Below are 22,750 nucleotides of genomic sequence, written 5' to 3'. Positions count from 1 at the left end.
ATTGCTCCTAGAGGCTGAGCTCTAAGTGCAATGCAGGTCTGGGGAGTGTGCGCTCTGGAGGCTCTGAGGGGGATTGGTGGGAGTTGTGGGAAAGGGTATACAGCTCTACCTACATAAGCAATTAAGTGTGTGATGCTCTAGTCACTAGAGTCTAGTGACTGCTGCTTGTGATGTATGTGGGCAACAGCAGAAGGTACCAGAGAGCTTCCTCGACCTGCAGTACCAAATGGACACTCTGGGGACTTGCCTTGAAATCAGGCTTTTCTGGTTTTCACCCAAATCAATAAGATTTTGCCTATTAATGCTTAGAACATCCCCTGACATTTTGGAATTGATCAGATGTGGTTTTCAAAAGTTATCACCTTACAGACAAATGCCATTAAACTGAATGTAGGGCCTCACTTTGGCTGGCCAATTAGTGATCATAGCAACACTGACTCGCAGACACTTCACCCAAAGGATGTTTAACACAAATCTCTTAAGATGATTTATACTTGGGTATTTATGGAACCTCTTAGTGCAAACCATTTACAAAGCCAGTTCAGAATCCTCCTTTCCAGAATAAAGCAGGAGCACTCGCTCCTGGCAAGAGAAGCTCCAGTGACATGATGGGCTCCTTAAAGTCCAGTGCTTTTAATTTTAATTTCTGAGAAGAGGGGATTCTCAGCAGGGATGCCAGGGTCATCATGTTTCCCTCTCTTTGTCCTAAAGAGAAATGGTTGGGATCCACAGGGAAGTGCCTGAGACAGGACTCCTTTTTAATGCTATTTCCTGCATGTACGCAAGGGCTGTTGGTTTTGAGTTCTTGAGTTTGGTACTTCCCCTTTACTGGAAAAGAAGGAAGCCAGTTTATATAATGTTGTGAGCGTTACTGTTTTTCCCCATGTTCACTAATTGCTCCCAGTGAAGTCTCCTTCCAATCTGACTGCTTTGCATTGTGATGCCTCTGATTTGCCAAATCCCTTGCAGGGAAATGGAACATGAAGCTACAGCACAACTGTCACATAGCTGATAAATCCACTGTAGGGTAACATTTAATACGTTAGCCTCAGTTTGTAAACCTAGATGGTCTAAATTATAATTCTGGATTTTCCTGGACAACCAAGCCATTTTACCAGTCTTTCTCCATGGACCCAAAGTTGCAACTGCAAGGAGATTTTTTTCCCATAGATTTTATATGAAGTCTACTAATACTATTCCAATAGGTCAGCCCATCCATGTCAGCAGCCCAGGAAAAGCCACTCAATTCCTCCAGTTCTCATGAAGGAAGAATCTCACATGCCCCATACAACAAAGGAGATTTCAATAACTGCCTGAAGACATTACCTGGAAGTGCTTTGCTAGGTACCAACTTCTTTCTGTTGGCTCCCACCCTGATAGGCCTATAATCTGTAAACTGGGGTAAAATTGCATAAAAGAAGAGGTTTGGACACTGTCACCAAACATGCTGCACGCATGCACATATACAAACCTGATTCCTACAGATCCCCAACCCTAACTCCCACAACAAATCTGCTAAGAAGTTCCTAGTCACTGTATAGAACAGTAAGTGTCAGCTTCACTCTTTTTTATATTTTATTTTCTCCCTTCAACCATAATTATGTGGTATCCAAACTTCGTTTTGACAGGAGGGTCTGTGTACACTGGCTTGTCCATACTGCTGACTGCCAAGGCAAATGCTGCTTCCTGGAAAGGTCCCACCATAGAACCTCTGGTCATCCAGCCCAAGTCTCCCTGAAAGAGTCAACAAAAATGGTCAGGTCTGAGTATCCCATTTCAAAACTTGCCCAGAGCTGCATTGTGAGACAGAGTGCATAACATTTCTATAAAGCAGACAGAAAAATCCAACAAACAGGGTTTTTAAGAACAAATAACCTTTTTTCATTCAGTGCTTGGAACCTTAAACTTTGCAGCCGTCTACTACTGCACAGATGTGTGTGGAATGAGAGTATCATCAGATACTATGGCGATGTGTTCAGTATAGAAACCTATAGAAAACAGAGCATAGGAATGGCTAAACTGAGTCAGACCAATGGTCCATCTAGCTCAGCATTCTGTCTTCCAACAGTGGTCAATGTCAGATGCTTCAAAGGAAATGAACAGAACAGGGCAATCATCAACTATCCATCCCCTGTCATCCAGTCCCAGCATCAAAGTCTTAGGGACACTCACAAAATGGGTGCATTCTTGGCCATCTTGGCTAATACCTACTAATGGACCTATGCTCCATGAACTTATCTAGCTCTTTCTTAAAATTTAGTTATGGCCTTCACAACGTCCCCTGGCAACAAGTAGCACAGGTTGACTGTGCAGTGTGTCAAGAAGCACTTCCTTTTATTTTAAACCTGCTATCTGTTAATTTCATAGGGTGACCCCACTTCTTAGGTGAAGGGGCATTTAACACTTCCTTACTCACTTTCTCCAAACCATTTACGATTGTATAGTCCTTTATCATATCCCCCCTTAGTTGTCTCTTTACTCCTGGAGGAATACTGTGCCAAAGTATTAAAAATTCTGCACCAAAAAATTCAAAATTCTGCACACAGTATTTTAAAATTCTACAAAATTCTGCACATTTTATTTGTCAAAATAATGCAATAAAATAATGCCAGTTTCAATTATTTTGGTAATTTATTTAAACTACAATACAATGGATGGAGAATGGGAGTGCGGAGCACTGGAGGAAATCCACAAACCCCCTTTGTCCAATAATAATGTAGCTAGGTTTGACCCTTTATTTCTAGTTATTAGTCAACAAATACATGCAGCCATATGATCAGTGTTACATCATAGGCAACTGAACAGCAAGTGAGGGCTGCGGACTCAAATTCACAATTTATATTGGCTACTGACCATCTCCAGGAAGGTAAGTACCAAACAGGCAATGGAGCACATTTTGATAGGAATTTTTTTTCAGTCCAAAAAATTTAGACCAGTTCTAGTCACTAAAGCACCTTAAGCATTTATAAGGCCATACTGTCCTTTGTACCACTCTGGCAATGTAAAGGAGCCTTAAAACTTTTACACCTGTTTTATACTCCTGGGGGAATTCACAAAGACAATGGGAACAATTCACTAAGCAGGCAGGCTGCTACATTCTGCTCTGCCTCATGCCTACCTCCTCAGAAACACCCCAGAGCCCTGCCTCTCCACACCGAACATGACACAATAGCAAGCAAGAGGGACAGAGTGTCTTTCTCCCTCTTACATGCATGACTGCCCAGCCTCCTGACCCCATCCCAGTGGTGATTTACGTTTCTACCAGCTGCTCCAGGCACCCGAACCAATCTGGCTGCACTGCCAGGGAAGGGCACATGACTGCTCTTGTGGGTTTCCCTTTGTTTCTCCATCAGAAGTCATTTTTCTGCAGGGAAGCAAAGAAATCTGCAAGGAACATAAATTCTGTACATGCGCAGCATGCAGAATTCCCCCAGGAATCTCTCTCTTTCAAGCTGTACAGTCTGTCTTTTTAATCTCTCTTCATAAGAAAGCTTATTCATACCCCTAATCAAATTTATTGTTTGGACCTTTTCCATTTCTAATTTTTTTTTTTTTTGAGATAGGGTGACCAGAATTGCATGCAATATTCAAGGTGTAGGCGTACCATGGATTTATACTGCGTCATTATTTACTATCTTATTATCTATCCCTTTCCTAATGGTTCCTAACATTGTTAGCTTTTTTGACTGCTGCTGCATATCAAGCGGATGTTTTCAGAAAACTATCCACGACTCCAAGATGTCTTCTTAGAGCATTAACAGCTTATGTAACCCCATCAAAAATATTTCCTGAATCTTTGTTGTCTGTATTGTTAGAATACAGAGGGGTAGCCATGTTAGTCTGTATCCACAAAAACAATGAGGAGTCCGGTGGCACCTTAAAGACTAACAGATTTATTTGGGCATAAGCTTTCATGAGTAAAAAACCCCACTTCTTCAGATGCATGGAGTGAAAATTACAAATACAGACATAAATATATATTGGCATATGAAGAGAAGGGAGTTACCTTACAAGTGGAGAACCAATGTTAAAGGCCAATTTAGTCAAGGTGGTTGTTGTCCACACCCAATAATTGATGAGGTGTCAGTACCAAGAGATGGAAAATTGCTTTTGTAGTGAGCCAGCCACTCCCAGTCCCTCTTCAAACCCAAATTGATGGTGATAAGTTTGCAAATGAATTGTAGCTCAGCAGTCTCTCTTTGAAGTCTGTTTTTGAAGTTTTTTTTGTTGAAGGATGGCTACTTTTAAATCTGTTGTTGAGTGTCCAGGGAGACTGAAGTGTTCTTCTACTGGCTTTTGTATGTTACCATTCCTGAGATTTGATTTGTGTCCATTTATCCTTTTACGTAGAGACTGTCCGGTTTGGCCAACGTACATGGCAGAGGGGCATTGCTGGCATATATCACATTAGTACATATGCAGGTGAATGAGCTTCTGATGGTGTGGCTAGGTCCTATGATGGTGTCATTAGAGTAGATATGGGGACAGAGAAGGCAATGCAGGGATTGGTTCCTGGGTTAGTGTTTCTATTGTGTGGTGTGTAGTTGCTGGTGAGTATTTGCTTCAGGTTGGGGGGCTGTCTGTAAACGAGGATTGGTCTGCCTCCCAAGGTCTGTGAGAGCGGGGGATCGTTTTCCAGGATAGGTTGTAAATAGCACTCCTAGCTATCTTCGAGACATCACTGACTTCCTGAGGAAACTACAATGTATTCGTGATCTTCCTGAAAACATCATCCTGGCCACCATGGATGTAGAAGCTCTTTACCCCAATATTCCACACGAGGATGGACTACAAGCTGTCAGAAACAGTACCCCTGATGAGGCCATGGCACACCTGGTGGCTGAACTTCGTGACTTTGTCTTCACCCGCAACCATTTCAGATTTGGAGACAACTTATACCTTCAAATCAGCAGCACTGCCACAGATACCCGCATGGCCCACAGTATGCCAACATTTTTATGGCTGACTTAGAACAACGCTTCCTCAGCTCTCGTCCCCTAGCGCCCCTCCTCTACTTATGCTACATTGATGACATCTTCATCATATGGACCCACGGAAGGAGGTCCTTGAAGAATTCCACCATGATTTCAACAATTTCCATCCCACCTTCAACCTCAGCCTGCACCAGTCCACACAAGAGATCCACTTTCAGTACACTACAGTGCAAATAAGTGATGGTCACATAAACACCACCCTATACCGGAAACCTACTGACTGCTATACTTACCTACATGCTTCCAGCTTACATCCAGGACCCATCACACGATCCATTGTCTACAGCCAAGCCCCAAGATACAACTGCATTTTCTCCAATTCCTCAAACAGACACAAACACCTACAAGATCTCTATCAAGCATTCTTAAAACTACAATAGCCACCTGGGGAAGTGAGGAAACAGATTGACAGAGCGAGATGGGTACCCAGAAGTCTCATACAACAGGACAGACCCAACAAAGAAAATAACAGAACACCACTAGCCATCACGTACAGCCCCCAGCTAAAAACTCTCCAGCTCATCATCAACAATCTACAGCCTATCCTGGAAAACGATCCCCCGCTCTCACAGGCCTTGGGAGGCAGACCAATCCTCGTTTACAGACAGCCCCCCAACCTGAAGCAAATACTCACCAGCAACTACACACCACACAATAGAAACACTAACCCAGGAACCAATCCCTGCATTGCCTTCTCTGTCCCCATATCTACTCTAATGACACCATCATAGGACCTAGCCACACCATCAGAAGCTCATTCACCTGCATATGTACAGGCAGACCAATCCTGGCTTACAGACAGCCCCCCAACCTGAAGCAAATACTCAGCAGCAACTATACACCACACCACAGAATCACTAGCCCTGGAACCAATCCCTGCGTTGCCTTCTCTGTCCCCATATCTACTCTAGCGACACCATCATAGTTCATTCACCTGCACATCTACTAATGTGATATACGCCATCATGTGCCAGTAATGCCCCTCTGCCATGTACATTGGCCAAACTGGACAGTCTCTACATAAAAGGATAAATGGACACAAATCAGATCTCAGGAATGGTAACATACAAAGCCAGTAGAAGAACACTTCAATCTCCCTGGACACTCAACAACAGATTTAAAAGTAGCCATTCTTCAACAAAAAAACTTCAAAAACAGACTTCAAAGAGAAACTGCTGAGCTACAATTCATTTGCATTTCCACTCTACGCATCTGAAGAAGTGGGTTTTTTTTACCCACGAAAGCTTATATCCAAATAAATCTGTTAGTCTTTAAGGTGCCGCCGGACTCCTCCTCCTTTCTGTGTATCGTTAGACATACTTGTTGACAAGTATTTTGAAATAAATTACTAAAATAATTGAAACTGGCATGATTACAGTGTTATTTTGATAAATAAAATGTGCAGAATTTTAAAATATCGTGAGTAGAATTTTAAATTTTTTGGTGATGAATTCCCCTAGGAGTAAAAAGCTAGAGCTAGTGTTCTGTCAAGGGGGTCTGGTTATGGATTAAGTTTCCTGAGAGGATCAGATTAATGTGGAGTTGAAGTACTTTGAGTGCATACTGTAACACCCTCCTCTGTGACAGACCATTTCCCTGCAAAACCAGATTGATGGGGCAGGTGGAGAAATATGGCCCACCCAAAGACTCTTATTTCAAGGAAAGGGGAAGAGCAGGAGATCCAAGAAGTCCATAAGAGACTTCCCAATTCAACCTCATTTATCCGCTAAGTACTATGACCCCACTGATGAGTACTATGGAACTTGGCAGATTTCCCGGAGTCCCAGTCTCCTGCTAACGACTAGATCAGGGTGGCCAAATTTACTGACTCTCCAAGCCACATACGATAGTCTTCAGAAGTTTGAGAGCTGGGCGTGCCTGCTGGTGCTTCAGCCCCAGCAGGTGCCTCCTGCAAGGATGAAGCCCCAAGACCCCCCCTTCCCCCTAGCAGGGCAGAAGCCTCTAGCCCCACCACTCTGCCACAGGCAGAAGCCCTGAGCTCCCCCTGCCCCAGTCTGGTAGGTAGAGAATGGGGGAAGTGAGGGTGCATGAGGGGGACTTTGCGAGGTACACTTTAACTGTAAAAAAGCCACATGTGGCTCACGAGCCTCCGTGTGGCCACCTCTACACTAGCTGACATCAGGTAGTCCACTTAAGAGCTGTCAGCACAAGCTTGACAATCAGTGAAATGTACCCCTTGTCTGGCTTTATCTTCACTGTACTGTGAGGCTACTTCACTGAAGCGCACTCCAGACTTCAGTTTCTCCATGGCCTCCATGATTTTGCTGTGCTTTTCACACAGGATGTGTCTAACCTAGAAGGCAAAAGCAGAGAGAAGTTGCATTTTGGAGGCTCAGCTCCCTACAAAACAGTCATTTTACTGCCGTTAACTGAACAGGCTCCTGTCAGTGCCCCTGTGCCCTGACTGCGGCAGCTCACAGCGTGTTTCTCTCCACCGTAGAGTTGAGTCCATTGGAGGGCTTCCCACCTCCAGCCCAGGACATTCAGTTCAATTGCTGTCCCAAACCGCAGCCAGGGCAGAGGGAGGCAGTCCTCTGCCCAGCCTGCCTCCTGCTGCTGCTGCAAGCGGCACACGAGCTCGGCAGCGGCCCAGTCCCAAGCCCTGCACCCAGTCCCACTGCCCTGTCACACAGGCAGACTGCACTTAGCAGCTGCCTCTCAGCGGCATCTTCCCCCCCCCCCCCCCCGGATCTGACTGGGCAGCCGAGGGTTGCCGCCACGAAGCCCAGAGCCAGGCCGAACCCCCGCCTCTGCCTCTGCCCCTGCCCCTGCCTCCGCCTGGGCGCCCACAGCCTGTGGTCTCCCTCACAGAGGCCTTGCGCCACCTGGCCACACCACGCGCTTGGCTGAAGGCGGCAGCTGGGGAGACGGGCCTATAGCCCCGCTACCCCTCCACGCCCCACTCACCTTCACGGAGCTGCCGCCGCCCTTCGGGGCCGGGGCCGGGGCCTGCCTCTCCCCACTGCTCCCACCGCCAGCGGCTCCTCCTTGGGAACAAACCAGACCGTCATTAGCTGGGCTCGGCTCCTGGGGCGGCACCAGGGTCTGCCACAGACCAGGGCCAGCCTGGCGAGGACACGGGCTGCGGGAATGGACTATGGCGACTCCCCCCCCCCGACCGGGACACTACAGCCCGCCGCCCCTTCCCGCGCCCCGCGGCGCCACAGCGCGGCCCCCCCCTCACCCTTCCCCCTTTGCCCGCCGCTTTTCCCTTTGGGGGGCATCTCCTCAGCCAGGAGCCGCGCGCGCGCCGCCGCGGAGAGCGCGAGGGCCCCGCGCAGGCCCCAGCCGGCGGCCGAGCGCGGTGCAGCGCGAGCCCGGGGTGTCCGCGCTAAGTGCCTGGCGGGGGCGGGGCGGCTCTTCTCGCGCCGCGCGGGGAACGGCTGCAGCGCGGGTCGCGGCACAGAGCCCGGCCCCCCCGAGACCCCCCCTCGCCCCCACAGCGCCCCGACCCCGGCCAGCGCCCGCCCCAGGGCGACCTGGCGGCCCGGGCCCACTGTGAGTTCCCGCTCCCTCGGCCGGCACCCCGCTTGTCCCGGGAGCGCGGCTCTGGCCGCTCCGGACGCTTTTACTCTTTGGTTTGGTTTGTTTCCCCCCGTGTCTCATTTCTGGTCTGTTTCATCGGCTCACCCCCCCCCGGGACTGGGCCCCGCCAGCGCCCTTCCCCTCTCTGCCCCCCCCCCCCGGGACTGGGCCCCGCCAGCGCCCTTCCCCTCTCTGCCCCCCCCCCCCCGGGACTGGGCCCCGCCAGCGCCCTTCCCCTCTCTGCCCCCCCCGGGACTGGACCCCGCCAGCGCCCTTCCCCTCTCTGCCCCCCCGGGACTGGGCCCCGCCAGCGCCCTTCCCCTCTCTGCCCCCCCCGGGACTGGGCCCCGCCAGCGCCCTTCCCCTCTCTGCCCCCCCCGGGACTGGGCCCCGCCAGCGCCCTTCCCCTCTCTGCCCCCCCCCCGGACTGGACCCCGCCAGCGCCCTTCCCCTCTCTGCCCCCCCCGGGACTGGGCCCCGCCAGCGCCCTTCCCCTCTCTGCCCCCCCCCGGGACTGGGCCCCGCCAGCGCCCTTCCCCTCTCTGCCCCCCCCGGCACTGGGCCCCGCCAGCGCCCTTCCCCTCTCTGCCCCCCCCATGGGACTGGGCCCCGCCAGCGCCCTTCCCCTCTCTGCCCCCCCCGGGACTGGGCCCCGCCAGCGCCCTTCCCCTCTCTGCCCCCCCCGGGACTGGACCCCGCCAGCGCCCTTCCCCTCTCTGCCCCCCCCGGGACTGGGCCCCGCCAGCGCCCTTCCCCTCTCTGCCCCCCCCCGGGACTGGACCCCGCCAGCGCCCTTCCCCTCTCTGCCCCCCCCGGCACTGGGCCCCGCCAGCGCCCTTCCCCTCTCTGCCCCCCCCGGGACTGGGCCCCGCCAGCGCCCTTCCCCTCTCTGCCCCCCCCGGGACTGGGCCCCGCCAGCGCCCTTCCCCTCTCTGCCCCCCCCCGGGACTGAACCCCGCCAGCGCCCTTCCCCTCTCTGCCCCCCCTCCGGAACTGGGCCCCGCCAGCGCCCTTCCCCTCTCTGCCCCCCCTCCGGAACTGGGCCCCGCCAGCGCCCTTCCCCTCTCTGCCCCCCCCCCCCGGGACTGGACCCCGCCAGCGCCCTTCCCCTCTCTGCCCCCCCCCGGGACTGGGCCCCGCCAGCGCCCTTCCCCTCTCTGCCCCCCCCGGGACGGGGCCCCGCCAGCGCCCTTCCCCTCTCTGCCCCCCCCCGGGACGGGGCCCCGCCAGCGCCCTTCCCCTCTCTGCCCCCCCCGGGACGGGGCCCCGCCAGCGCCCTTCCCCTCTCTGCCCCCCCCATGGGACTGGGCCCCGCCAGCGCCCTTCCCCTCTCTGCCCCCCCCCGGGACTGGGCCCCGCCAGCGCCCTTCCCCTCTCTGCCCCCCCCCCCGGGACGGGCCCCCGCCAGCGCCCTTCCCCTCTCTGCCCCCCCCCGGGACTGGGCCCCGCCAGCGCCCTTCCCCTCTCTGCCCCCGCCATGGGACTGGGCCCCGCCAGCGCCCTTCCCCTCTCTGCCCCCCCCATGGGACTGGACCCCGCCAGCGCCCTTCCCCTCTCTGCCCCCCCCGGGACTGGGCCCCGCCAGCGCCCTTCCCCTCTCTGCCCCCCCCGGGACTGGGCCCCGCCAGCGCCCTTCCCCTCTCTGCCCCCCCCGGGACTGGGCCCCGCCAGCGCCCTTCCCCTCTCTGCCCCCCCCATGGGACTGGACCCCGCCAGCGCCCTTCCCCTCTCTGCCCCCCCCATGGGACTGGACCCCGCCAGCGCCCTTCCCCTCTCTGCCCCCCCCATGGGACTGGACCCCGCCAGCGCCCTTCCCCTCTCTGCCCCCCCCCTGGGACTGGACCCCGCCAGCGCCCTTCCCCTCTCTGCCCCCCCCATGGGACTGGACCCCGCCAGCACCCTTCCCCTCTCTGCCCCCCCCGGGACTGGGCCCTGCCAGCGCCCTTCCCCTCTCTGCCCCCCCCCCGGGACTGGGCCCCGCCAGCGCCCTTCCCCTCTCTGCCCCCCCCGGGACTGGGCCCCGCCAGCGCCCTTCCCCTCTCTGCCCCCCCCCGGGACTGGACCCCGCCAGCGCCCTTCCCCTCTCTGCCCCCCCCATGGGACTGGGCCCCGCCAGCGCCCTTCCCCTCTCTGCCCCCCCCGGGACGGGGCCCCGCCAGCGCCCTTCCCCTCTGCCCCCCCCGGGACTGGGCCCCGCCAGCGCCCTTCCCCTCTCTGCCCCCCCCCCGGGACTGGGCCCCGCCAGCGCCCTTCCCCTCTCTGCCCCCCCCCCCCGGGACTGGACCCCGCCAGCGCCCTTCCCCTCTCTGCCCCCCCCCGGGACTGGACCCCGCCAGCGCCCTTCCCCTCTCTGCCCCCCCCGGGACTGGACCCCGCCAGCGCCCTTCCCCTCTCTGCCCCCCCCCGGGACTGGACCCCGCCAGCGCCCTTCCCCTCTCTGCCCCCCCCGGGACTGGACCCCGCCAGCGCCCTTCCCCTCTCTGCCCCCCCCCCGGGACTGGGCCCCGCCAGCGCCCTTCCCTCTCTGCCCCCCCCATGAGACTGGACCCCGCCAGCGCCCTTCCCCTCTCTGCCCCCCCCATGGGACTGGACCCCGCCAGCGCCCTTCCCCTCTCTGCCCCCCCCATGGGACTGGGCCCCGCCAGCGCCCTTCCCCTCTCTGCCCCCCCCATGGGACTGGGCCCCGCCAGCGCCCTTCCCCTCTCTGCCCCCCCCATGGGACTGGACCCCGCCAGCGCCCTTCCCCTCTCTGCCCCCCCCATGGGACTGGACCCCGCCAGCGCCCTTCCCCTCTCTGCCCCCCCCATGGGACTGGACCCCGCCAGCGCCCTTCCCCTCTCTGCCCCCCCCCGGGACTGGGCCCCGCCAGCGCCCTTCCCCTCTCTGCCCCCCCCCGGGACTGGACCCCGCCAGCGCCCTTCCCCTCTCTGCCCCCCCCATGGGACTGGACCCCGCCAGCGCCCTTCCCCTCTCTGCCCCCCCCCGGGACTGGACCCCGCCAGCGCCCTTCCCCTCTCTGCCCCCCCCGGGACTGGACCCCGCCAGCGCCCTTCCCCTCTCTGCCCCCCCCCGGGACTGGGCCCCGCCAGCGCCCTTCCCCTCTCTGCCCCCCCCATGAGACTGGACCCCGCCAGCGCCCTTCCCCTCTCTGCCCCCCCCATGGGACTGGGCCCCGCCAGCGCCCTTCCCCTCTCTGCCCCACCCATGGGACTGGGCCCCGCCAGCGCCCTTCCCCTCTCTGCCCCCCCCATGGGACTGGACCCCGCCAGCGCCCTTCCCCTCTCTGCCCCCCCCATGGGACTGGACCCCGCCAGCGCCCTTCCCCTCTCTGCCCCCCCCCTGGGACTGGACCCCGCCAGCGCCCTTCCCCTCTCTGCCCCCCCCCGGGACTGGGCCCCGCCAGCGCCCTTCCCCTCTCTGCCCCCCCCCTGGACTGGGCCCCGCCAGCGCCCTTCCCCTCTCTGCCCCCCCCGGGACTGGACCCCGCCAGCGCCCTTCCCCTCTCTGCCCCCCCCATGGGACTGGACCCCGCCAGCGCCCTTCCCCTCTCTGCCCCCCCCCCCCGGGACTGGACCCCGCCAGCGCCCTTCCCCTCTCTGCCCCCCCCCCGGGACTGGACCCCGCCAGCGCCCTTCCCCTCTCTGCCCCCCCCCCGGGACTGGACCCCGCCAGCGCCCTTCCCCTCTCTGGCCCCCCCCCCCGGGACTGGACCCCGCCAGCGCCCTTCCCCTCTCTGCCCCCCCATGGGACTGGACCCCGCCAGCGCCCTTCCCCTCTCTGCCCCCCCATGGGACTGGACCCCGCCAGTGCCCTTCCCCTCTCTGCCCCCCCATGGGACTGGACCCCCGCCAGTGCCCTTCCCCTCTCTGCCCCCCCATGGGACTGGACCCCCGCCAGTGCCCTTCCCCTCTCTGCCCCCCCATGGAACTGGACCCAGCCCCCGTTTCCCCCCCATGGGACTGGACCCAGCCCCCGTTTCCCCCCCATGGGACTGGACGCCGGCCAGGGCCCTTCCCCTCTCTGCCCCCCCCATGGGACTGGACCCAGCCCCTGTTCCCCCCCCATGTGACTGGACCGTGGCCAGCGCCCTTCCCCTCTCTACCTCCCCCCATGGGACTGGACCCCAGCCCCCGTTTCCCCCCCACATGGGACTGGACCCCAGCCCCCGTTTCCCCCCCACATGGGACTGGACCCCAGCCCCCATTCCCCCCCATGGGACTGGACCCCGGCCAGCGCCCTTCCCCTCTCTGCCTCCCACGATGGCACTGGACCCAGCCCCCGTTTTCCCCCCCCCATGGGACTGGACCCCGGCCAGCGCTCTTCCCCTCTCTGCCCCACCATGGGACTGGGCCCAGTCCCCCACAATGGGCTGCAGCCCCCCCCCATGGATTGAAGTGGTTTCCATCACATGCACGGTTTACAGTTTGGTTCAATGGCTCTCAGCACCCCCACTGTACAGATTGTCTGGGCAGGTAGGGCAGGGTGATGAGACAATGAGAAGAAAATGTTTCCAGATCTCTTCTATTGCTTCGTATTGGATCCTGAGTGTGCGCCTTGCCAGTTGTCTAATGCCTGAGTGCCTAAACTCTCATTAGGAGGCTGTAAAGTACTTAACACACATCTAGGTGTTATAGAAATAAAAACAATAAGCATGACTAGCTTGGCAAACATATTTTATAACAAGTGATTCCTTATATAATCATTCCTGTTCCTCACCTTGAGAGAACTGTATTTTGTCAAGCTTTACTTTTCAATAACTAAAAAAAAAACAGGTTTCAGAGTAGCAGCTGTGTTAGTCTGTATTCGCAAAAACAAAAGGAGTACTTGTGGCATCTGAGAGACTAACAAATTTATTTGAGCATAAGCTCACATCATCGGATGCAAACCTTAAGCATTCACATTTTTATCACACTTACTACAAGGGCCTCTTACAATCTCAGGGAGATTCTTGGTATTTACCTGCCTTTTTCCCTGCTTTACTTCCTTTTTTGAAAATTTGGAGAAATGTTTGCAATATTGCAACATGTGTACAGCAGCTGTAAAGGATGCACTATTGGGTCAAATTATTGTCGTGCCTTCACTATTGATATCTTGCTTCTAGGTGCTCCTGAGAGAAGGAGAGAAAGCAGCTACGTAACTATCTAGGTTTCAGAGTAGCAGCTGTGTTAGTCTGTATTCGCAAAAAGAAAAGGAGTACTTGTGGCACCTTAGAGACTAACAAATTTATTTGAGCATAAGCTTTCGTGAGCTACAGCTCACTTCATCGGATGCATATGCTCAAATAAATTTGTTAGTCTCTAAAGTGCCACAAGTACTCCTTTTCTTTTTGTAACTATCTAGGTATGCAATGGTACATATAGGGGACTTTCAGTTAGTGGAATTTCTGCTCAGCTCACCTGACTCCTGAAATGGAGGCCTTATCTATCTACAGAAGTTGCACTGCTGATTTAACCTAAAATGTTTTTAGATAAACCACCCTGTGTGGATGCTGATTTTTTGATTTAACTCTCTTCCTAATTGATTTATGCTAAACTGATCTGAGCCTGATTTAAACCAATATCAGTGTGTCTACACACCGTCTTTGGCATCAGTTTAAGTAAACCAGTTTATAATTATCTTAAGTTATATTGATGCAATTTGTGTATATGGACAAGGCAAGCCTAGGGAACTGCCAGATTTCTTCCCTGTTGAACACTCCTAGGCATAACATTAGTCACTGGCTTTATCTTCACCATTCTCATTTGGAGGGTCCACATGACCCCACCCCCAAGTTAGCCAGAACCTGAAATGTGTCGCATACTTGCCACTGATGTGTGAAGGACCCAAAAGCATCAATTTCTGTGGAATTTAACCTTGTTGGTTTTTTTTAAGTTTCTTAGATTGTCAGATTCTTCAGGGAAGGCCAATCTCTTTGTTCTGTGTTTGTGCAGCACCTAGCACAACAAGGTCCTGGTCTGTGACTGGGATTCCTACATGCCACTGTAATACAAATAACAATAATAATAATAGTCCTTATGGCTGCAAATAAAACTTTGTGAAGTATGACTGGAGCACTCTTATCTCCTTCAGTGTGTAGACAGTAGATAATGCTACTGCGGTTGCTGGCCTTCATGGCATTTTCAAGAAGCAGCAGAATGAAATTAACAATACATCAGTCAGTTTCATAGCGGCTGTCCAGATCCCTGTGTGCAACAGTTAAACTGACAAGAATGTTAGTTTTACTCTGCTGCTACTTGAGAAAGCTGTTATCACCAGCTGGGAGATATTGGAGCTTTTGCCCCTAGACTTTGCTAGTTCTCCCTTTCTCTTCCCTCTGACTTGTAGCTTTAGTTCTTTGGCTGGTAGGTATCTGATCACTTGATCAAGTCCTATATTTAGGCCCTAGATTCACCTCTCTTTATAGAATACACTGCTACACCCACCTTGCCTCCTCCACCTGAGGAATAGGATGCATATAATAAATCAGTATGCCGAAAAATACACAGCAGCCACATTTGTATAGATACCACACTTCTCTGCATAATTCACATACAGGTAACACAGGGTACAGTGTGCCCCTCATTCTTTCACACATCCACTGCTCATGTGAGGGGCTGGAGGGAACCAGGCCATGCAAGTTTCACTAGGACAGCAGGACTTGGCTGGCTTTCCCAAATCAAACTTGGTTTATTGGAACATAGGACTTTCCACACTGGATCTGACCTGAGGCCCAGCTAGTCCAGTATCCTGACTCTTACAATGGCCAGCACCAGCTGTTTTGGGGCGGGAGAGGAGGGGGGCTGTGAGGAACTCGGTAGGGGGCAGTAAGGAATGACCTGCTCACAGGCTGCATGTGTTCCTAAATCTGTGTCAGTAGCTGGCTAGAGCCTGAAGCCAGAAGATTATCTCCCTTACATGTTTTTACCCTACCTAATCCTACTGTAGATTGCCCATGTCAGCCTGCTAAGCTCTTGGCCATAGTAATACTTGGTGGCAGTTGTGACAAAGTGAGAATTTTCTGTTATACTTTTATGATGTCTATATGTGCCTCAGTTTCCCTCTATATTGCATTGCCACCCCATGGAGGAAAAAGGGGTAAAGTCTGCTCTTGGGGACAGCACAGGACATGAGGTGGGGGTGTCGCTTTGCTGTCTGGGGCCCAATGAATAGGTTGAGGAACTGGTTGAAACCGACCCAGATCAACAAAGGGTCCAAGAGAGACAATGGAAGCCCCAATGACAATGATTGACACTGAATAGTTGGAAGCTCTGGCTGGTGGGGTTGTGAACTCAGCATCGCCCTGCTTGAAGACAAAGGACTGAGATGTGACTGGCAAGGAATAAAGTGTGGGCTTCTGGATGAGGCTGGCTGCTCTCACCTGGGTCTGACTAAGAGACAGAGACTAAGATGGAATCCACAACAGTTTGGCTGGTGTATTGCTCTGGCTTGGCCAAAGGGCCTATGCTTTAACCTTTCTTTCTCTGTGCTAACCTAAGGACTTCCAAAGCTGTGTTCCAGTTGGCTAATAAACCCAAATGTGTTGCAAATGCTGCCCAGTGTCATTGCAAATATTTGCTAAGATGCATTAGTCACTGAAGAGTGCACACGGTTCTGACCAGGAGTCTATCGCAGTTGGACTCACTGAGAAGAGTTCATGGTGTGAAGCAGGAATGCTGAAGCCCAGAGGCTTCAGTTCAGGAGACACTGTGGCTGCGTGGCCTACCCTGAAGGAAGAGTGAGACCCTGTGCGGTTCCTCCAAGACACTGTTTATGAGCTGGGGCATAGCACAGATCCTGTGGCTCTGTGACAGCAGTGATTGATGTGATTAGGCCCTATAATGGTGTCCCTTGAATAGATATGTGGACAGAGTTGGCAACGGGCTTTGTTGCAAGGATACGTTCCTGGGTTAGTGGTTCTGTTGTATGGTGTGTGGTTGCTGGTGAGTATTTGCTTCAGACTGGGGGGCTGTCTGTAAGCAAGGACTGGCCTGTCTCCCAAGATCTGTGAGAGTGATGGGTCATCCTTCAGGATGGGTTGTAGATCCTTGATGTTGCATTGGAGAGGTTTTAGTTGGGGGCTGAAGGTGATGGCTAGTGGCGTTCTGTTATTTTCTTTGTTGGGCCTGTCCTGTAGTAGGTGACTTCTGGGTACTCTTCTGGTTCTGTCAATCTGTGTCTTCACTTCAGCAGGTGGGTATTGTAGTTGTAGGAATGCATGATAGAGATCTTGTAGGTGTTTGTCTCTGTCTGAGGGATTGGAGCAAATGCGGTTATATCGTTATATCTGCCATGTACATTGGTCAAACTGGACAGTCTCTACGTAAAAGAATAAATGGACACAAATCAGACATCAAAAATTATAACATTCAAAAACCAATTGGAGAACACTTCAATTTCTCTGGTCACTCGATTACAGACCTGAGGGTGGCTATCCTGCAACAAAAAAACTTCAAAAACAGACTCCAACGAGAGACTGCTGAATTGGAATTAATTTGCAAACTGGATGCTATTAATTTAGGCTTGAATAGAGACTGGGAATGGATGAGTCATTACACAAAGTAAAACTATTTCCCCATGTTATTTCTCCCCCCCACCCCACCCCTCACTGTTCCTCAGATGTTCTTGTTAACTGCTGGAAATAGCCTACCTTGCTTGTCACCATGAAAGGTTTTCCTCCCTTCCCCCCACCCCCGCTGCTGGTGATGGCTCATCTTAAGTGATCACTCTCCTTACAGTGTGTATGATAAACCCATTGTTTCATGTTCTCTGTGTGTGTATATAAATCTCTGCTCTGTATTTTCCACCAAATGCATCCGATGAAGTGAGCTGTAGCTCACGAAAGCTTATGCTCAAATAAATTTGTTAGTCTCTAAGGTGCCACAAGTACTCCTATTATTTTCCATATCATCATGTCCCTTCTTTGTGTCGCCACTAAGGCAAACCATCCCAACCTCTGTAATCTATCTTCCCATGGACATTCCTGCTGATTCAAAAGCCCCACTCTGGGTCTGGTGGATTATTTTTAGCTAGGCTGACCAGAACTGAAGGCAGTATTCCAGCTGAGGCCATTCCACTAGTATACATAGAATGGCATTAGAACTTTCTCAGTGTTTTGTCCCATTCTTTCATATAATATACCAACATTTTGTTTGCCTTTGTGACTGCTGGTGTGCATTGAGCAGAGCTCTGAACTGAACTGCTCACAATAACGCCCAGCTCATTTCTCTGAGTGGTCAGTCAATGTAGCTCTCAGAATCATGGATGCATAGTTCAAATGATTCCTTCTGCCTTGCATCTGTTGACATGGAACTTCATCTGCCAGCACTTTTCCTATTCCATACAGTTCCGATTTATCAGACTAAAGCTGACTTTACACTACTCTTCAAAACTCCAGAATCTTAGGTCCCCCAGTCTGAACCTTTTACCATGTTGAAAATCCATCATTTATTCCTATTCTTTTGTTTCTTGGTCAATTTCTGATCCAGGACAGAACTTTGCGTCTCACCCCAGACTGCTTAGTTTCCTTCATAGCTTCTTCTGAGGGACGTTGCTTGAGGCTTTTTGAAAACTCCAAGTGAATTATGTCAACGGTTCTTCATCTACTCGTTTGTTGACATACTCAAAGAATTCTAGTTTTAGCCTGTCTAGAATACAAAACTAATGTATGTCATAATTATTTAAGTAGTGTGCTTTCCTTGGTGTTCTGCAAATGGGAACTACACATGCATTTCAGATAGAGTGAAGATTACATGTAAAAACCTTCACTAATCGAGTGGAACGAGTGAAAATTGGAGCACAGTGGTCGGAAAATGCCCAAACAAAAGTTGCTGTAGCAATATTAACTCAGCCAGATTGTACCTAATGGAGACTAATTTAGAGCATAAATAGCAGGGGTCAGCAACCTTTCAGAAGTGGTGTGCCGAGTCTTCATTTATTCACTCTAATTTAAGGTTTCGCGTGCCGGTAATACATTTTAACATTTTTAGAAGGTCTCTCTCTATAAGTTTATATTATGTAACTAAACTAGTGTTGTATGTAAAGTAAACGAGGTTTTTAAAATGTTTAAGAAGCTTCATTTAAAATTAAATTAAAATGAAGATCTTATCAGTTTCGTGCAGTGGTTCTTAACCTGGGCTGTATACACCCCCTGGGGGGGGGCAAGATTCCCTTTCTGGGGGTGCGAGACATGCCAGATTTTTTTAGAAGGTAAATCATGGAAGACACAAATTAAGCACAGGCACATAAGTACAACCATTTTGTTGCATCAAACCTATGTATTTATTAACATTATACATTTTTTAACGATTACTGTAATATACAAACAAAGTTTTTAAGTTTTCAAGTTTTTACGCTAATTGTAGTGTAATTTTTGATAAGGGGTGAGAGAACATATTTTGAGAACTCCAGACCGTCAGCGGGCTGAGCGGGGACAGGTGTAGTGTATTAAATTGCTCCCCATAGGAATGTGCTACTTAGGATGTACTACTTACGGCTGCCAGTCTTGATGCTCTGAGTGGCATGGTAAGGTACCGGGGAATAGGGGTGGTTGGATAGGCGTGGGAGTCCCGGGGAGCCAGTCAGGGGTTGGGGGAGTGGATAGGGGTCGGGGCAGTGAGGGGACAGGGAGCAAGGGGGGTTGGATGGGTGGAGGGTTCTGAGGGGGGCAGTCAGGGGGCAGGGGGTCCCGGGAGGGGGTGGTCAGAGGACAAGGGGTGGATTGGATGGGTCAGGGGTTATGAAGGGGGCAGTCAGGGGCAGGAAGTGGGCCAACTGTTTGTACCGTGGTGTAGTGTATTCAATTTCTCCCCGTAGGAATGTGCTACTTACGGTGTACTACTTATGGCTGCCAGTCCTGGTGCTCTGCAAGTAGCACATTCCTACGGGGAGAAATTTAATACACTACATCTGCAGACAGAACCCCAGATCGGTGGGGGTCCCTGCCGCCGGCCCCGCTCGGCCTGCTGCTGGCCTAGGGTTCCGTTCACCCAGGCCACGGCGGGCTGAGCAGGGGCGTAGGGGCTGGGACCCCGGCTGGCAGCAGCATGCCAGTAAAAATTGGCTCATGTGCCGACCCCTGATATATAGCATTCTAACCAAACATATAAAGTGCTCCCTCTGTAGGAAAAAGAAAAGGAGTACTTGTGGCACCTTAGAGACTAACAAATTTATTAGAGCATAAGCTTTCGTGAGCTACAGCTCACTTCATCGGATGCATGTAGGAAGTGGTTGAGTTCCTGTGGCTTGGAAAAAAACCCACCTTTACTTTTCCTGATTTTCTATGTATGTATGTATTTTTGAGTTGTGCAGCCTTGGAGTTGCATTGAGCTAGATGTTTGTACTTCTGTTTCTTGGAGTTTTAAAAGCCTGGAAAAAAAAGCTGCATTCCCAGCTATGACCCTGTGCAGTGAAAAGAGCTCTAGGCTGATCTATCTGTACAGAGTAGGAGAACATGTATTAGGGGAAGGGAAAAAATTTTTTTAGTAATATATTGGTTAGTGATTTCCCAGGAAAGACACAAATGAGAGGAAGCCTAAAGACTGATTTAATCTGAACCTCTGAATCGATGTGAGGAAGGGACCCTGCTGTCTCTGAGAGCTGCCCCTATGATCCCCTCTCCTCATCTCTCCCATCCCAGCAGCACCTCTTAAAGAGCTTGATCACCTCACGGGCAGGGCTAAGGTCAGCCTATGTCCCAGTTTTGCCTGGCGGGTCTCTGAGACATTCCCACTGTCCTCGGCCAGATGCTGATGGGCCAGGGTGGCTGCTGCTCCCAGCTCTGATCTCACTGTGGGAGACTAGAGGGGCTGTTTTCAGAGACAGCAGGGTCCTGTCCTCAGTTCACACCAATTCCCAGGCTCAGATTCAATGGGTCTTTACGATTCCCCTGCTGCTGGGTCGTTCCTGGGATTCTGGCACTTTGACTCTCTGCTCCTGCCCCTTGCCTTTTAGTTGCTGTCTGCAGTGTCTCTGTATCTCCTTCCAGCAGATATTTCCAGCTGTCAGTGAACTCTGGTCTGGATGCCCCTTATGGTTGTGCCTGCTAGGGGAATGCCAGCCCAGTGATTAATTAGGCAACAAGGCCCCCACCTTCCCCTCCCCTCAAGTATACCTGCTATCTGGAGCATCACATGAGAAGTGAGGGCCCTGGGTTGCGAAATGCCAGGATGCTCACTGGCGAGCAAGGACGGACAATTCCTGGCCCAATGAGGTCAATGGAAAAACACCCACTGGCTTAAATGGGGTCGGGACTTCCAAGAGCATCTCCATAGGCGTCAGTAGCTTCATCTCCGGCTCCCAGTCATAGTTGAGCAGGTCTGATTCTGTCCAGCAGAGGGCAGCGTGTATTTGCACACACCAGCCTCTTCAGCCACACTGCCTAGAACAGTGGTCCCCAAACGGTGGGGTGTGCTTCCCCTAAGGGGGCGACGACGCAGAGAGACATTTGGGGGCACACAGCTAGGCCTGGGCCATCCCCCACAAAAGGCAGGGAGGAAGACCCCCCCCACACTCCACCCTGAGCCCAGCTCTGCCTTCATTCCCTCTCCACCCCCAAGGCAGCTCCTCCCCCATCCCCAGTTCAGCCCCCAGCTCCATCTTCAGCCCCAGCTCCTCTGTTGAGCCAGCTGTGCAGTAATGTGGGGCTCAGGGGTGGTTTGTGGACAGATTCCATTACTGGCAGGACAGGAAAAGTTTGGACACCACTGCCCTAGAAAGAGGGTGGTTCATACTCCCTGCCCCTGGAGCCCCAGCATGCTGCTGGCAGGATGTGGCTAACTGCTGTGAGCTTGGGGCGGGGGGACAGGAATCTGGCACAGAGTCACTGCTTACTCTGGGTCTCCCAGGAGGCAGCCAGTTCAGTGCACTTGGGGGCTGCTCTTCTCCATCAGAGGTGATGGAAGTCTCTCCCACCTGTGCTGCTCCCCTCAGGCAGTGCATGGGATGGGTTCCTAACCCAGCAGGCCTGGCCTCCACAGACATAGCTCTGTCCTGCCCCAGGCCATACCAGCATGCCCAGGACCTACCCCATGTGGGCCATAAATGATATGTAATCAGACTGGACTCCTATGATCTATCAGGTGCATGCAGGACGCCTAACTTGGCTACTGACTCACTAAGGCTGTGTCTACACAACAATATAAGCCTAGGGTTAGTGGGACTTGGGTCAGCTGACCCACGTCAGGGAATCCTGGGCTGGAGTGTCTACACTGGCTTTTAACCCTAGATTAAGAATTTCCTGACCCATGCTTGAGCCTAGGGTGCTGGCAGCCACACTGCAGTGCACATATCCTGGGCAAAGTAAATGTATCCCAGCACGCCTAATGCTCCCCCGTTGACACTCTAGGCCTAGGAACGTGGTGCACTGTGGGAAAACTCTACTGCCTATGTTCATGGGCCAGCTGGGCCACTATTCCTACCAAATGCCATTGACATAAATGGTGTTATGTGCTGGGGAGTGGCGGAGAAGATGCCTCATTTTGGCAGGAGGGCAGTGCTGGGGGGGATGGCTCATTTTGGCAGGAGGGCAATGCTGCAGAGACGGGGAGGTGTGATCTTGAGTGCCATGTAGCATAAGTCAGAATGACGTGATGGAAAAAAAATGTATGGTTGTGAGTAGGGTGGAGGGGGGCACAATGGCTTTGCAAAATGGCTCAAGCTTATTGGTCTACACTGAAACCCTGGAGGCTCTGAATGTGCATGTGCCAAACACAGCTCACTCCCCCTGCAGAGGAACGCCACAGGTAGGACATACACTGCATCAGAGACACCACACCTGGCTAATGTCCTGGGTGCAGAAGCAGCCCCCAGTGTGCAGCAGCTGGTGCCTTCTGACTCCCACTTTACTGACAAGTCTCCCGAAGCAGCAACATGGTGACACATGGGTCTGCCTAATAATCAAGGTCTTCAATGCTAGGCACTCCCCCTGGAAACCCCAGAACTAGCTACTTCCTTCCCTGCTCCACTCCGCCCAAGATGTGTGGCCCCAGCCCACATGACCCAGCTGGGGGATCACTGCTCTCCTCCCAAAGATCCCATCCCTTAAACACACACCCAGCCTGGCTGTTGCCGCTGCAGAGTGGTGAAGTGCATCCCCAGGGATTGGGGTGCAGTGTGCTCCAGCACCTCCCTCTGCTCCTTTATCCCTGCCCCAAGGAGGCTGCAAGGAAGGTTTGGGACTGGCACTTTGATCCCTGCTCCAGGCAAACTCTGGGCAGCAGCGAGCTGGAACAGGA

General features: G+C 53.2%; 1 protein-coding gene across 1 annotated transcript; it reads right to left on the bottom strand.

The window, feature by feature from the left end:
• Window positions 1–1,557: 1,557 nt before the first annotated feature.
• PIN4 (peptidylprolyl cis/trans isomerase, NIMA-interacting 4) lies at window positions 1,558–8,445 on the bottom strand. Its single transcript, XM_038416381.2, has 4 exons — window positions 8,200–8,445; window positions 7,923–8,002; window positions 7,189–7,308; window positions 1,558–1,734 (listed from the first exon to the last, which is right to left on the bottom strand). Exons 1-4 carry the CDS (start codon window positions 8,237–8,239, stop codon window positions 1,576–1,578), a joined length of 399 nt encoding a protein of 132 aa, XP_038272309.1. The 5' UTR covers window positions 8,240–8,445; the 3' UTR covers window positions 1,558–1,575.
• Between the last annotated feature and the right edge of the window lie 14,305 nt (window positions 8,446–22,750).

The sequence above is a fragment of the Dermochelys coriacea genome, chromosome 9 (assembly GCF_009764565.3).
Source record: "Dermochelys coriacea isolate rDerCor1 chromosome 9, rDerCor1.pri.v4, whole genome shotgun sequence".
NCBI classification, from domain to species: Eukaryota; Metazoa; Chordata; order Testudines; family Dermochelyidae; genus Dermochelys; species Dermochelys coriacea.
This window is presented reverse-complemented; position numbering and strand designations above follow the sequence as displayed.

Bases quoted from the DNA above. Each gene is read 5' to 3' on its own strand.
- PIN4 (XM_038416381.2), bottom strand. From the start codon at position 8,239: ATGCCCCCCAAAGGGAAAAGCGGCGGGCAAAGGGGGAAGG. The intron at 7,309-7,922 runs GTGAGTGGGGCG...TTTGCCTTCTAG, and splicing joins GCGGCGGCAGCTCCGTGAAG to GTTAGACACATCCTGTGTGA. The intron at 1,735-7,188 runs GTACATTTCACT...TGACTCTTTCAG, and splicing joins AAGATAAAGCCAGACAAGGG to GGAGACTTGGGCTGGATGAC.